At 38.2% G+C, this 17,789-nt stretch overlaps 1 protein-coding gene across 1 annotated transcript in view; it reads left to right on the forward strand.

The window, feature by feature from the left end:
* LOC115421436 (solute carrier family 23 member 1) overlaps positions 1-17,789 on the forward strand; it is a 106,430-nt gene that overhangs the window by 63,618 nt on the left and 25,023 nt on the right. Inside the window, exons 6-8 of the mRNA XM_030137326.1 lie at positions 321-438; positions 9,768-9,924; positions 12,166-12,419. Coding sequence (XP_029993186.1) covers positions 321-438; positions 9,768-9,924; positions 12,166-12,419 — 529 coding nt within the window. The remainder of the gene's footprint in view (positions 1-320; positions 439-9,767; positions 9,925-12,165; positions 12,420-17,789) is intronic.

Raw genomic sequence — 17,789 nt, forward strand, 5'->3', positions numbered from 1 at the left:
TTATTTACAATCATTTTTCTCAAGCCTGTGGTCTTTCTCAGTGAAATATGGCACTGCTCCCGAACAGCATTTCATGCACAGCAGTCAACGTTTTCAAGCACAGCAAGAGTTGGTTTAAGCACAGCTTGAGATGCCATTTAACAGATACAATATTTAAGTCCTAATGGCTGCTTTTCCTTCACAGCATGCCCTCCGTGTAAATGTTCTTACACATGCTGAGATGTATGTATGGAAACACACCGAGCTTTAGCTACGCTTATAGCCGTGAGAATGAACAGCTCTGAGTGGCACATGTTGCTCTGTGTTCTGTTTCCCCACAGCACCGTCTGTCTGATCCTTCTGTTCTCTCAGTACCTCAGCAAAGTTGACGTTCCAATGATCGCCTACAAGGATAAGAAGTGGAAGGTCTTCCAGTATCCACTCTTCAAGCTCTTCTCTGTGAGTTGCCAACATTATCCAGATGTCATACATTAACACTGTTGCCACTTTAGGACTTCTGGCTCATAAAATCTAGTTTCTGGTCAACCACAAATCAGGCCTGTGCTCTGCACCAGGAGTTTTATTCATTCAAATATCCTTATCTTTCACTTGTAAGCACGCTGCAATCATTAAAAACAGTAACATCATTTATATGTCAGATAGACATCTTTTCAGCTCTTATTCTGGGTTAACATATTTACAAAGTTAAAGAAGTATACGGAATATTATGTAATATATGAAAAAATTAATTCACCATCCACAGAAAAGGGGAGTCATGACCTAGAACACACTCATAGTTGCCAAAACCACCAACAAATTAATATGAAAAAAACAAACAAAAAACAAAAAGAAGTTTAAAATGATCAAGTTTTGATCAGATCTCGACCTTACAACATTGAAGCAAAATTTAATAAGATTAATTGATGAAATATTGTTTGTATTTTAGCATATAATTAATGAGAATGTGTTGTGAAAGAGCTTGAAAGGGATTAAATATATAGGTCAATGTTTTCAACAAAGTACATTTAGAAATAATTTACGAACAGGTTAATTGGTCTGATTCATTATCTGAACCCGCTTAACCCAGAGGTTAATTGGTGAATGTGAATGTGAATGTGAGTGGTTGTTCTTCTCTATATGTCACCCTGCAATGAACTGGCAACATGTCCAGGGTGTACCCCACCTTTGCCCATTGGTAGCTGGGATAGGTTCCAGCATCCCCATAACTCTCTTGAGGATAAAGCGAATCAGAAAATGAATGTATTTATTTAGAAAAACACTTATTCTACCTCCAAATTCCTAGGCCCATTTGTTTGTATTGATGTCGGACAATCTAGTTTTACTCATTGTGCACCTTTAACATGGAACAGCTGTAGAAAAAGCTTAAGAACGCATCATTTGTATCTCTTGGGCAATTTGAATTTTCATATCATAGTATTTTACTATTTTACTTAATTGTTCCAGTTTTAACTTTATAAATGCTTCATATTTTAATAGATTTTAATTGTTTTATTGAATTGTCTTTTGTTGGTTTTTACTTTTATCACTAAAGATTACCCATGGTCATCACTAATTCCCTGTTTTTTTTTGTTGTAATATTGCAAATGAGGCCTTCACCTCCATATATTCTGAGATTTTAAAAGAGAAAAAAAGGTTGTATTATTATTATTATTATTATTATTATTATTATTATTATTATTATTATTATTATTATTATCAATAATAATAATGCAGGATGAAGGTGTGTATTACGAAATTATAAGTTCAGGTCTTGCAGCTTTAATAATAATTTGGAGTATTTTACTGTTAATTCATGTTATCTGATAAATACCCTTTTTGAACTGTCCGTTTCCCCTCTGAGTATCTCTGACTTAAAATACACTGAAAAGTTGTATCCACAAGCGGTTAAATGCCGCCCCCCCCCCCCCCCCCATACATACACACACACACACACACACACACACACACACACACACACACACACACACACACACACACTGACTAAATAACCACCACCCCAGTCTAATGGACAGTGCAATACTCACCCTACCTCAGTGCAATAATAACACCCAAATATATATATATGTATATATATATATATATATATATATATATATATATATATATATATATATATATATATATATATATATATATATATATCCTCACATGTGGTACATATTTCTTATCTGTAGTAAAGAGCAAGGTTTTTGTATATTTTAGTTCTAATTAGCAGTATTTTAGTATACATATATATATATATATATATATATATATATATATATATATATATATATATAATATATTTTATCTCTGTAGATTTTGTATATTGCCAATATTACAGTATTTTGCGTGATATTTCTATGCAGTCTTTTCTGCACTTTAACTGTTTGCTGAACAGAGGCAGAGCTGCTAAATGGATTTTCATGGGTTCTGTAACAATGACAATAAAGATAAATTCTATTCTACTCCACTGATCCCACTTATATACTCTATAAATAATGCACATGAAGTCCCATGTCACATAATGTCAGTATGCAGAGTATCCAGTCCTGCCAGTCTCCTTTTTTTTCCTTTTTTTTTTTTTTTTTTTGGGGGGGGGTAAATAAATAAATAAAAAAACACAATCTTCTCGTTTAACTGGATCAACGCCAAAGTGTAATGGGTTCCATCACAACCAGCATACATCAAACTGCATGGGTTTGTGCAGTAGTTTTGTGTAATTACGTAGACAGTCAAACAAACTCCAGGGTGACAGAAATTATTTACAAAAGAAATGATTAATCAAACCCACAATCTGTGTGCTGAACAAATGGTCAAAGGAAAAAGATTTACTGGAGGGAAAAGGTTTGCTTGGCCTTTGCATGAAAAATGACAGGAGATTAGTTCAAATATTGATTTTCCTGAAGTTATTACAGTGAAACCAGGCCCATTTTTCAAACATTTCACCCACATACCTCAGTGCTTCTGTTATCACTCGTTCAGGAGGACGGTTTACAGAATGGGATGGGGCCGACTTTGGTTTATTGTATTTACTTTGTCAAAAACAGAAGAGCACAGTTATAATCCCCGACTGATTGTTGCTGTCAGACGGCTGTCAGTTCATGCAAGTTTAGAGTGGAATTTGCAGCAGGAAGGGTGCCAAGTATATTTTGCACCAAAGAGCATAAGTTGGTTTCCGCTGCTTTGAAGCTCCAGGGTGTGACTCTGTGTTATTAAGCAAAAAATGAAGTAGACCTCTGAGTCAGTTTGGCTTCAGGGTTCGGTCTTGGGAATGCTTTATGAATGGCCACTATACACATTTTGGCATGGTAAACTAAGACCTTATGAGTATCCAAATCCCCAAGAAAACAGGACAAAACAAAACATTTCTCTTTATCATTCGCTAAAGTTACCTGTAGTTTTTATTCCAAATGACTGTCCATCATTGGATCCATCGTAAATGAACTTAATGATGGATTTTTTTTCTTTTTGTTCTTTTTTTTGCATAAAGCATTGAAAGATGGGATTACATTTTGGCACAGAATGAGTACACAGTAGACATTAGCTGACACCCAATGTCAAACAGAAGCTCTTGCCAACTCCTTTTCACCATTCTTTTATCAAACAATGCATGATGTTCTTTGATAAAATGGATAACAAATTTTTCATTTATTGTTTGGGATTCTGTAGATGCCAAGAACACTTGAAGGCACTGCAGCTGTATTTGCATAACACATCAAATAGAGTGGGCCAGTTCAAAGTACTTTACAAAGTATTGACAAGAACCATAAGTTTAATTGTCAAGGCAGGGCAAATGTATTTGTATAGCACCATTCATACACAGGGCAATTCACAGTACTTTACAAAAACGGATAAGAGACACATTAAAAACACACGATTAAAACATAATCAATAAAACATAATTAATAATCAATTCAAAAGAGAAGAGTGCAGATAGAACCCTTTCCATTGTTATATGCACAGTTGAACTGCGCTGTTTTCAGTCTGGACTTAAATATTGTCAGATTTGAGGCCTGACTCATGTCATCAAGAAGACTGTTCCACAGTTTAGCTGCATTGAACTGAAACGCAGTTTCACCGTGTTTAGTCTTCTTGGAGCAGTATTAATACAATAAATACAAGAATTGCTAGAAGAAACCAATCTGTCCTTTGTTGAAGACTATACTGTTCAGCATACAGTATTTCCCATTAAGAAGTGGACTGAAGTGGACTTTCTCCTAACACAATTTAATTTCTCACCACTACTCATCATAATGTATAAGATCTCTAATGTTGTGCTTGTAGCATTGACTCAGTGAAGTATCTGCATAAAAACATATGAGGGAGAGTCAAAAAGAGACAAAAGTCAAAGACTGTGACAAAGACAACCCCAGGAATTCTACAAAGGAGTCCACCAATGGAAAAAGAGGTGGCAATAGTGTTTAGAATGCAACGGAGCCTGTGTAGAAAAAATTTTTTTTTTGATAAATAAACTTTTTTTTTACTACATTTGTCAGAGAACTTTTTGACTCACTCATGTTGACTGAGTTGCTGTAATTCTTCAGTTGTTACTTCATTTCTTCAGGGTGAAATCACACAAAGTTGAAACTTTTTGTGCTGAAAGACTCCAAAAGTGACGTTACGCATTTATATTTTATTTAGAACCCAGCTCTGGCCAGCTGAATTTGCATCATGTTCTATGCATGTCTGCATGGGTTTTCTCCAGATACTCCAGCTTCCTCCCAAAGTCTGAAAAAACACACTTTAGTAGGTCATTTGGCTACTCTAAAGTGCATGTAGGTGCACATCAATACTTAAATCATTATCCGATTTCTGGAGTTATCAGATTATTCAAGTGATCACGTAAACATGATAATCTGGTATGTTTTATCAGATACCAGCCGTAATCTGATTATGAGAAATCGGATTAACACACCTGGATTTCTCCCCAATACTCCAATGTCTTCCTGCATGTATACAGGTTAATCTGATTTATTTTTGTTCTTTTAAGTCTGCCCATGTGTAAACACAATTAAAACCGTAGAGAACAGAAGTTACATAGTCAAATATGAGCAGAAAACAACAGGAAGTTTAAGTCTACAATCACTACGTTTGTACGTACTGCAAAAGAATTCCAATAATGGACTGGAGCGCCTAAACAAGGGTTTTCGATTATCGCATTTAAGTGCATATAACTGTATTAGATCTGATTATTACAATTATCCAATTACTCCCAGTTATCAGATTTTTATGGTCATGTAAACCAGCTCAATGATAGAATGAATGGTTGTTTGTCTGCGAATGTCAGCCCTATAATGACCTGGGGCCTCATGTATAAAGACTTGCGTGGATTTCATACTGAAACCTGGTGTACGCCCAAATCCAGAAAAGTCCGAACACACAAAAAAATCCAGATGTATAAAACTGTGCGTACGCCCAAATCCAAGTACATTTCCTTTATACATCCTAATCAGCGTGGAATTGAGCGCGTATGTTGGAGTACCTGACTCCTCCCTCTCCACGCCCACATTTAAATATGCAAATCAGTATAAACGGGGTCCGCAGGTGGGATTCCCTCTGGGATTCCCCTGTCTGCGTGATCAGATGATGATGTCAAGGTGGACGCGAAGCGGAGGCCAAAACAGGCGGAAGAAGAAAAGAGACAAACTCAGACCGTTTGAGGAAAGAGTCGCCGATATTGTGACACTTTTCTTACAGGGCTGATGCAGATCACCCCCAAGATAAATATATATTTAGTATTTGTGTATCTCACACATTAGTTCATTCTACAGGTCATACACAGTCTGATCACAGCCAAACTAGATAAAGGTTCATGTGTGATCATGTCAGGATATCAAAGAGGAAATCAAAGACTTTGACTCCTGTTTAATCACTCAAATTATTAATTTCCAACAATGAGACAGAAGACGGTCAGACGCAGTATCATCCTCCTGTCACAGAGGCTTCTGTTGACTCCCCGGTGTTAGCCGGTCCTCCGGTCCGCCACAGCCCACTGCTGATGCCCATCCGACCGACATGGGTCAGTACTGACCCGAGTCACAAGAGGGCATCGTGAGGACAATCGGCGGAGTCAATGAGCGACTGGACTGACTAATAAATTTTCTCACAGACATGAACACTATATTTATGAACCAATGAATTTTGGGTCCTTGTCTCTTTATATGGTTGTTGCTTAATGTCCTCCAGGGCAGGATTGGCATTGACGGGTCCAGGGTTGGTCTGGTTGGTTCTGGTTCTGGTGGCGGATGTGCTGCTCTGACAGCAGGACGACGTGTCGGTGTTTTCACTGTTCTCCTGTGTATCTCTGATGTGCCCATCAATCGGAGGAATGACCTTTTTCACATTATTAACAGTTTCTCAATGTCACCTCTAAGTGTCGCCAGTGGTTCCAAAGCACTAGAAACGTGCGTACGCCAGCTATGGACTTAGCGTGGAGGACCGCACATTTCCACAGTCATTTCACTCTTTATACATCTGAACGTGAGCGTGGAAAAGGGTGTACGCCAGGTTTTTGTGCATACACACGCTTTATACATGAGGCCCCTGGTGTCCTGTCCAGGGTGAAGTTCCTGCTCTCCTCTCGGAACCTTACAGATGATTAAACTGTGACAGAAAAAGAATTAATAGCATTTTTGTGGCATGTTTAACTCTTTCTCCGCCATTGACGAGATATTCCGTCAATTCCTTCCCAACACTTCCCCGCCAATGACGAGATTTTCCGTCAATCTGTGTTTTCACTGTTATACTGTTGTTGAAGCTGTTGCGGATCATGTGAATTACTTTCCTTAGTCCAAAAACAAACAATTAAGCAGCTTTTTCGGAAAAATGAAGGACCGGGTTTAACGTTTTCGCACTGGACCGTATCCCATGGCAACGCATACAGCGCCAGTCACTCTGAATGAGGAAATGCCGACTCTGCAGGAACCGCGCGAAGTTTAAAAAGCCTTAAAGATGATTATGGAGACAGAGTCTGACAATTCAATATATGATGGAGCTACAGAAGAACCATTTAGAGACAGGAACAGAGAAATAGAAGGTGAGGGAGACGGGCATGGGAAACACGGATCGGCTCGGGGTCCGACACGGAGGTGCGGGGGGGCACGGAGCGACACAGAGAAAATGACAGACAGGAGAAAGAGAAAAGAGACATTTATAGAGGACATTCAAGGAGAAGACAGACAAGCAGACGTGGGACAAGACAAAGGACAGCTAGTGTTCATCTGTTAGACAGAGTGAGTTCAGATTCAGACTGAGGACATAGAACATATTGAACACAGGCGTGGTTCAGCTCCATAATGTCAGCAGGGACACAGGTAAGACACTGTTTTATTTGGCTTTAGTATGAAATAAATAAATACATATATTCATACATAGATAAATAACTAGATGTCCATATAATTATTTACAGATCAAACACAGCAGGTGGTCCAACAGGAGGACCTGGTGCAGCCAAGGAAAGGCCAGAAATCTACAGTATTTAGTGCATTTGTTTCTTTTTTTCTTGAAAATGAGGAATATTGAAGTGTTTATATCAAAAAGCTAAACTAATATGCGTTAGACTTATAATTGATGTATGTAAATGTGTAAAGTTTATAAGGAACCTGGTGCTTTAGAAGATGTTTGGTCTAAAGTTTGGTGTGGATTCCCCTGACATTTTGTGGAATGATGGGATATCTTAGAGCTTTTTGTTATTATTATTGCTGTTATTATTATTTTATTTTGTGATTTTGAAGACAGTGTTACTGTTGGTAAATAAGAAAGAGTCAAAAATGTAAATAGGACATCAGTTTTATCTTGAATATCAATATCTTTGCAAAAAATGCAATTTTCTCAGCTTTTTGCTCAAAATTCAGTTTTTTCCTGAAAATGACCAATATTCAAATGTTTATATCTCATGAACGAATAAAGATAGAGTAAAATTGTTTTTTGTGTTTAAAAGTTGAAGTTCTGTTCTTTCTTTTGATGTATTCAGTGTTCACATACTCCTAACACAACATTTTCAGTGAGCCTCCAAAGATTAGTGAAAATGACCAAAACGGCTGGTGCTGGCTACCAACTCACTGGAAAATGCTCTGGTGGGGAAAATTAATTTTCCCTTGAGCAATAGTTGGCTCCTGAAAGATTCTCCCATGTGATAAAGCATTCTTTATGCAACAGTTGCTCTCACATGATCGCTGTGCAAATGAAAATGGGTACAGTAACATAAGTCGTTATTGGTATTAGATTATGGCCTGTTATCAAATGGTTATTGAAGCATTTTCTGGCTGAATCATGAACTTCAACTTTGAAAGATGCAATTCTAAACCTATTTCTCATCCATTCTGATGACATTCCTGTTGTGAATACAGCATAATACTGAGGGATGGTATTCATATCCCGGTGGCTTTTTACAGAGGCCTGTTTTTTTTTCTGACTTCCTGTGGAATGCCAAATTCCAAAACTGACCTTTGTCTTTCACATGGTGCAGTGACCTTCAAATTCAATATTTTCAATAGCCTCCAAATTAGCCCTTAATGTGCTGATCCCTGACCAGATATCACTAAGGCTGGTGAATGTAACATTGATAGAAGGAATTTTAACTCAATAACAGCAGAACGAAGCCTGTTTTTATGAGAGAAGATGCCATGTTAGGTGTAAGCACTATCCTGGCTGTGCTCTGATGGATTCTGAACACAATTTGTTTTGGTCTCATTCTGCATTTTTGTTACAGTTTATTACTGTTACCAACATAAGTTTTCCCCTAAAAAATGTTTTCAATAAAAGAGAGATGGAAATTAATGCAAAGATAACATGAAGTAACATTATCCAACCAATGTCTAAGACATGCCAAATTCATAAAAAAAAAAATTCTAATAATTGTATTTTAAAGATGAGATAAAGGTGATTATTTGCAGGAACTTGTAACCCAGAATCTTTGGGCTGTCAACTCTTTTTATGTGTTTTCAACATAGATTGGACTGATACTAGTTTTTAGTAGACAAAAGTTGCAACTCAGTGGTACATTGAATAGCACACGTGCCTCATAGCAAGGTCCTGGGTTCGATTCCTTTCTATGTGGAGTTTGCATGTTCTCCCTGTGTTTGCATGGGTACTCCAGCTTCCTCCTACCATCTAAAGACATGCACTGATAGGTTAATTAGTTAATGTAAATTACCCATAGGTGTGAATGTGAGAGTGATTGTTTGTCTCTATATGTCAGCCCAGCGATTAACTGGCGACTCGTACAGGGTGTACCCCGCCTTCACCCATAAGTAGCTGGGATAGGCTCCAGAGACCCCCATGACCCTAGTGAGGTTAAACCAGATTCAGAAAATGAATGAATGAATGACACAGTTACCCTTGGTAGAGTCTCAAACAAGGGCCACTCAAATAAGGGCTCTATCTTGAAATGCAAAAGTAAAAAAACAAATTCCAGTGCTTTTTTATGGATTTGCACCAAAAGGTAATGGGTTCAATCATGGCTTTCCACAAAAGTTCATGAAAATCATTGCAGTAGTGATTATGTAATCCTTCTGACAAACACATGAATAGAAACAGACAGACAGACAGAGGGAATGGTCAGGTATTAATTGGGTAATAAAAGCATCAGATGTTTTCCTAGGGGTGTGTTTCTATGTAAAGATAATACTTTATGTAAAAGTCTTTGGTTTTCAGAACCTGAGGACAAACCAGCCTCTCCAGACACTAAGTAGTGATTCAAATTCAAGTACAGCATGTTGTGTTTTGACAAACCCCAGATTACTGTAAACCAGTTGAAACACTCTGAATCTGAAAATTATTTCTAGGCTTTGTTTGGGATGTGCGGTGGCTGGCTGGTCTGCTTCCTCCTGACCTTCTTCGACGTCTTACCTTCAAAACCTGATGAGTACGGCTTCTCAGCCAGGACCGACATCAGCCTGGATGCTGTGACAAACTCCCCGTGGTTCCATGTACCATACCCAGGTTTGTACACATAGAAACATCATCCATCTATAACCACTAATCCTTGATTGACTTGAATGATTTGTTGATTGAGTTAGTTTTAAAAACCCTGCAACAACAATGAAGGAAAGATGTTTATGACACAACATTCAGTTGGAATATAATGAATGAAAGAATTAAAGTCTGGATAAACTGAATGAAACTGAAAATGTGGAATGAAATGCAAACAAAAATAGATGCTTTTCAAAATAGATAGAGCTAAATCAGTGCTGCTTAAGATCTTGAAACTTGTGCCTTGGGTCTTACAAATCCTGTCTTTAACCCTTCATAGGGCACTCAATGAAGTACTCTGAAATTCAAAACTTCAACCATTGTGTGTTATTGGAGGACATAAGACTTTTTACCTCTGCCAGGAGGTATTGTGATCACTTTGCTTTGTGTGTGCATGTTTGCGTGCATGTTTGTTTGTTAGCAGGATAACTCAAAAAGTTATGGACGTATTTTCTTGAAATTTTCAGGAAATGTTGATACTGGCACAAGGAAGAAATGATTAAATTTTGGTGGTGATTGGGGGCGGCAAATCTGTCTTGGTGGAGGTCTGCGCTCTCTGAGTGCTTTTCTTGTTTACTTTTGTGACACATCGTCGACAACATTGTAGAACCACACGCATACTGTAGTGGCGTTTTCAGACCGACAGTTCCCGCACCTAATCTGGAACCTGCCGATGTGTTCACACCAAAAGTTATAGTGTTCGGGAACTGAAACTTTGGCAGAGACACTGAGTTGTAATGTTCTGTGTTGCATTAAATAAAAACCATCTTTTAAGAGTTCTGTGTCATCTTTATAGCCGCTCATACATTCACTTATAGACATGCGGTTTTTCTCCCTCAACCTATCCCATCATGCAACAGTCCTTCTACATTTATGTGTTAAGTGTTGAGGGATATAACAGTAGCAATGGACGTGGGCCATTCACGGGCTAGCACTTTGATTCCCAGTGTAAGTGGTGCAGGAACCAGCTCTAACGCCGGGCTGGCTGGTCTGAAAACAGCTAAAGAACTTTTAGCTGTCAACTTTTATTCTGAGGTAACCGGTTTTGGTGGTACTTAAATGAGGTAACTAGTTCAGGATAACTTCAATCTGGTGATTGGTAACTTGCAATTTGTCAATATCTTTCCACAAAACTCACCAGAAGTCACAATTTAAAGGTTGTTTTTTTTTGCAAAATTTTCTCCTGGGGAAACATGCCCCAGACACCCCTAGTGTTGCTAGGTTACTGACACAGCACCACTGCCACAAAAATTTCACAGGGAAACATATATGCAACCTATATGCAGTGTTTCAGTGTCTGCAAATCCAACAAAAGCTTTATAGACCTTTTTGGAGTGCCTTTAAAGTGCACTAAATTTAAGCCAGTAACCTCACTAAGCTGTGCATGGTCAACTGAAACACTGACAAATGGAGACATATATTTTCACTACAATGTTGTTGTTGTTGTTGTTTTTAAATACATATTTAGGACTCAGAGAAGCCTAAAGTCCATACCAACCTTGTGTTAAGTACCTTAATTGTTAGAGATCTAGATGTACTCAAGGGCAAATTGTTCAAGTTGTAACATGCGTTGATGACAACATAAAGCCACCTGTACACCAGTAGTTTGGATTTGAAGTTTAGTTTAGTTGTTATTCCTGCGGTTGTGAACACATCCATTGCTGTCATAGATGTTGAAGTGTCTCTGACAGCTGTTTAAAGGTGCCAAGGATCATCGTTTTTAATTTGTCTGTCACTCTCCTCTTTAATTATGTTCTTGACAAATCTCCAAAACAAAAAAGGACTTTTGGTATCTTAGCTAAAGGCTTCACAACTGCTCTTTAATGACACGTCTCAGTGACATAATAATGACAGATTTATTATACTATGAGGAGTGGCTTGTTTACATCCAGATTCCATGTGGTTTACATGGGGAGCATGTGCTCCCCATTAAGAACAGGTTATTAAAAAAACATTACAATTACTGCAGAGTTTAAGGTTTCATCATATAATAAGGGACTTGTAGTATGTACTAATCATTTACCTGTGTCATGATTTGTGGAGGTAAAAAAAGCCTCCACATGAAATCACCTCAGTATTCGCTCTTTTTACACTTTTTAATGTAACAGTCAGGATGTGATATGGCATGTTTTTCATTTATATCCTCCTTTTGATATGATATATCTTAAGGTGAAAGTTTGATTCAGTTTCTTTTCTACTGTGTTCCCATAGGTCAGTGGGGTCTGCCTACAGTCAGTGTGTCTTCAGTGCTCGGTATGATGGCGGGTGTCTTGGCGTCTACCATGGAATCCATTGGTGATTATTATGCCTGTGCTCGTTTGTCTGGCGCTCCTCCTCCCCCAACTCACGCCATCAACAGAGGCATCGCCGTGGAGGGCATTGGCTGCATCCTGGCTGCGCTATGGGGAACAGGGAATGGTACCACCTCTTACAGCCAAAACATTGCTGCACTCGGCATTACAAAGGTAACCATGAGAGCAAACTGATAAGGAGTCCTCAAAGCTACTGTATTTATTTATTTGATATTTTTTGGTCATGCATGAGTTAAGATATCCCCAACAAGCTGACATAGTGTATGTGGCCAGATTTTCATTACTCAGTGGCAGGCTTTCACTTTGAGCTCATGAGACTAGGGAGTGTGGTGAAGTTGCCTCAATAGCCTCATTTACATGGATCCTAAAGTAAAATGTACTCCACCAATGCTCTGCTTTGTTCATGATCAGAAACACCACTATCAGAAACATAGCTAAATCCAATGTAAACATGTAGATGTCTACATTATAACTTTACCAACACCTTCTAATGTAAAGAAAAGTCAAGCTACCATCTAGGATGTGAGAGACAAATTAAAGGACAAACCCATGTCATATGTTCATAAGTCATTGTCTCACTTCTCTTTGGCATCTGTTCTGTTAGTCTGTGAATTCTAGGGATGAACACCATTCTTACAAACTCATATTCCTTCATGTGGCATTTCAGTGATGGCGGTGGGTGTACTGATAGCCACCGTCAGTGATCAAGGCAGTTCAGTAAACCATTTAACTGCAAGAATAATTCATGAAAGGAATCAGAAAGCAATCAAATGTACTTACATTAAAGTAAGTTAAATATTTTTATGATATAAATTTTAACAGAATAATAATGTGTAACATGTAAAAACAATTTACCGTCTCAGCAGTCCAGCGGTGAGTTTTTATAAAGTGTCTTTGTCCCAAGAGTTGCTCAGGTTGAAAAAAAAAATGTAAGAAAATTATTGGAGCTCTGGGCAGTTTTAAGAGTCACTTAAATTACAACATGGTGTGCAGTAATTCATAGTTGCTGCGCTTGATAGTTTTTTAGTGTAACTGGGCAAAAAGTCCTCACTTACCCGCACATTGTAATTCATGTGGTTTGAGAAGAAAGAATTTAAAGGTCAAAGGTTAACTTGCTTTATTATCCCATGGGAAAATTAGGTCTCTGTATTTTACCCATCCATATACACACAGTACGTCGCATTTATATTAGCAATTAGCATTAGCATTTAACACACCTTAGGAGCAGTGAGCTGCCATTGAAGATGTTCTGGGTCAACTCCAAATCACCGATACCATGGCTATGGACGTTGACAGGGGAATTAAACAATATGTTAATTTATTTATTGACCTATGTTTTGCATCTACAACTTGCTTGTGTTTTCGGGTTGCAGAAAATTTCCTCTGATCCCCAGATTTTGTCGAAGTACAAGGCTGTACAATAATTTGCCTCTAGGGGATAATAACGTAGGGGATAATAACGTACCTTGAACCCTTGAACCTTGAAACAATTTCAGACAGGTAGTGGGGGTAATTTCATTGATGGCTCAAATTATCAATCACTGATCAGATTCTATCAGAAGTAACCTGGATACTTCTACTGCTCTGTTTAGTATCTCAACACTGGAAAAGTGACTTCACTGTTTAATACCAGCATGAAATGAAGTCAGTTTCATTTTTACAGTAGGACCTTGCAGTATGAGTTTAACTCATTCCATAACTGAGCTCGTTTTGTGATTTACTTGTTTAACTGATAAATTTTGTCAATTGAAATTAATTTAAATATAACTGATCCATTCCATCCCTAAAAACCATTCAAAATCCACCCAAAAGTGTTTTATGGTTTTTAAAACGAAAAAAGTGAAGTTAGAAAAAAAAATGACAATTATGAAAACATAATAAAAGACATGGTAATGGTTTGGACAGAGAATCACTATCATGTTTTCTCTTGCATAAGATCATGATCGTGAGATGTTGCTTCAACCAGATGGACATGTGATCTGAGCAAGCGGCTGCTCCTGTTGGGGGGGGGGGGGCATGTGTGAGCTTAGTGCTGACTAGTGCACTCTGATCCTGTAGTCCAGGGAGGTCAAACTCATTTTTGTTCAGGGGTACGTTCAGCCCAGTGGTATCTCAAGTGGGCCAGACCAGTAAAATAATGACAGTGAAGAAAGTAATAGTGGCGAGCATAGTGATGTTGCTAACCTCTCCTCATCGTTCCACAAATGTTAGTATGGATAGAGTCCTCTGCCCAAAGTGACAACAGCTTCCAGGTCTTGGCATCTCTCCAGTTCCACATCTTTATGGTTGTATTGATTTGTTTGTTTACTGTACATGGCCTACGCTCATTTTTAAATCCTCCCGGTGCGGGGGTCGCAAATGCAATACACCATCAAAACATCACACCTTGGTTACGGAACAAGAGGTGTTCCTTTTACATACTGTTCCAGAATCATGATTCCACCTTTATCAGGGCTCTGTTACTACATCCAGAGGCATTATAGAGCTGTGACAGAGGTGGGACCAAATGATCCCACCATTTCATTTACACAGATGTTGTTCCAGAAAAAAGGTGAAATATTCACAGAACAGAAGTGCTGTGTAAAAGGTGCTTTTGTCTTTCTCTTCCTACTCTCTATTTTTAATGAGTAATGAACATAAACATAACAAAACTTACAGATGATCGCAACTGTATCCAGTATGTAAGATTTAAACACATTATTGATCATTATGTTCTACTGGCTGTGCAATTGCATTCACTATACACACTCTGTCTCTCTGTTTTCCATAGATAGACACGTGTTATCGTACTTCAGATTCATGATTACCCTTAATATGAACATGATTTAAAGACCCCATTATGTCACATTTCTGTACAGCCTCCTGTTCATGATCAATGATCAGTAGAAAACAAAAGCTCTGAAACACGCCCCTTTGTTTTGTGTTCCCACTGTGGCAACTTTTTTCTTTTTTTTAACAACATGATAGGCAATCACCTCATGCACTCTGCTCTATTTTCATTGGCTATACAAGATGCTGTCTATCCAGCAATAAAATGCACTGGACCTGGCTGAAAGAAGAGAGTGAAAATACTGACACAGATTTACAGGGCAGAATGTGCAGTAAGAGTGTTGTCATTACTTCCTCTTACTAAAATGTATTTATTATCAACTTTAGACTTTTAATAGTCCATGCAGATATACCATATTTGATGTATAGACTGGTTAAAATGTATAAATTATGATCACTTACCTCTTGATGGCGATTGCTCTTCCTAAAGAAAAAGAAAAGATTGGAAACTGTGTCACACTGTATGTGTTTGAGAATGGACCCGGGTGTCTGAAGATGGGCATAATTCTGCTAATCACATGTACGGGTTCAGTGTGTGATACTTATTTACATCTAGTGTTGAAATTCCGTATTGCAAGCAGATGTCTCCCTGTCACCCTTCACTCCGATGGTCAGTAGAAATAAAATACAAAATGTTTCAGTCAGTGTTTGTTCAATGTGCTTTTGTTTTTAGTTTAAGGGACCACCATTTGCTATTAAAAAAAATAGGACCAAGGGTCCTGCAGTCCAACGGCATATTTAAAGACAATAATTGACATTTGTTTGACCTTTTAAGGTCAGTTAAGGTCAAAGGTCAAGGCACGAAATGAAAGCCCATATCTGACTTTTAGAGCCCGACCAATATGGGATTTTGGGGCCGATGCCGATAGGGGGGCTATAAAAAAGCCAATATCCGATATATCGGCCGATGTCCGATATTGGCTGATAACCGATATATTGGCCGATATATGAAATAAGAACATTGATCTACACAGGATATGATAATCTTATATTAGATAATTGTGGACAGGTGGATTAACATTTGTATAAATCTTTGTTTATCTGACAAAGATAATGGACCCAACTTTAAACCTCTGTATAATAGTCTTATTTTAGACTAGTCTGTGACCTGTGGGGAACCACAGGTTGTAGATGTGGTAGTTTTTATGCCGGGGAGAGCAGACTTTTGAAAAACATGTGAGTCTATAGTTTATAAGTAGTGACATAAAAATTGTTTGGTAAATCATTCTTTAAAAGGTAAGCGATACCTACCTTTAATGAGTCCAACTACAAAACAAACTATACAATCACAAAAATAATTAGAGCAAAAAATATTACTACCACAAAATTATGTTTTCCCTCACTAATTTTGATGTGTCTGCCTCACGGCACTACAACTTCCCATGTGGACTAAGGACTGAACTGAGCATGGATAGAGTGAATTAGGTGAGTCCTGAGTTGTTCCTGATTGGAGCAATTGCAAGAGTTACAACTGACCCATGTTACAACTGTCCCCAATCTTCCCTACACTAGTAATACCCAGGTGTGCCTGCAGAATGAAACTGTGAGGTAGACAGGAAGTGCACGGATATGAGTGTGTGGACGGATGACAACTGATACCAATAGTTCATCGGACCTTCGGGCTGTTGGACTAAAAAGGAGAAGAGGAAGTCTGTTCCGAACTAGAAACAGTTAAACATGGTGTACTGAAACCACTCATTTTAAATGAGATAAAAGCAGAATTATTCTCATTTTTCATGTGATTGCACACTAATGGAAACAGAGAATATTTCATTCTATTTCTGAAATTTGATCTCCCTAAAACTTGGACACTAGGGCTGTTTCACTGAATAATGAGGTCAACTCTGCCTCATCGATGCGATCATGGGATTTTTGTGTCTTCTTTACTCAGTTGCTAAGGTGATTTTCCAAATCACTACTGGCACTCCTTCCTTGAATTTTTAAGGTTGGGTTGGGAGCTGTGTGACTAGATTCCCAGAATGTTTGTGAATACGACCCCTCATTGTCCCCGCCGCCCCCCCCCCCCTCCCAAGAAGAATCCCTGCTGCTGACTGCTGAGGCAGCCATGAAAGTGGATTTAATGAGCTCAGTCCCTCAGGGACCTACCAGGAGGCACACAAGGGTCACATCCTACCGAGAATGTCTCATAACTTTTTGTATGGTTAGAGACAGTGATTAGTCAGGAAATCAGGAGGCTGTGGAACACAGAGAGGATGCTGTTTCAGGGATGGAGAAGAAGTCACGAAAAGCTTTATAAAAAAATCTGTACAGTGCCTGGAGGACAGTGGACAACTTAAGAGCACCAAAGGTTAAAACTAACATGTCATCAAAAACAAAGCATTATTTATTTATGTGGCTTTTTGGTGGTTGATAGGGCCATTACTATTCCAAAATTCTGAACAACAAAAGATCAGAAAGCATGTACAATGTTAGTCAACAAAATATATTATATAACTGCTCATTCCTAGTTTTGTTTTGAGGAGTTTTGCTGTGATTCTTTTTCTTCCTCTTTTTTATTGTCACCTGCATCATCATAAGTTCACATACTAGAGTGAAATATCAGAATGAATGAAGGGAAAGATAAAAAAGAGCAATCCAAGCACTTCCAGTTGCTGATTTCTTACCTTCATCATTGTACGTTAACTTAATAATATTACACAAGTTCAATTTAAAAAAAAAACAGACACTCCAAGT

This window comes from Sphaeramia orbicularis, chromosome 6 (assembly GCF_902148855.1).
Source record: "Sphaeramia orbicularis chromosome 6, fSphaOr1.1, whole genome shotgun sequence".
In the NCBI taxonomy this organism is placed as follows: Eukaryota; Metazoa; Chordata; class Actinopteri; order Kurtiformes; family Apogonidae; genus Sphaeramia; species Sphaeramia orbicularis.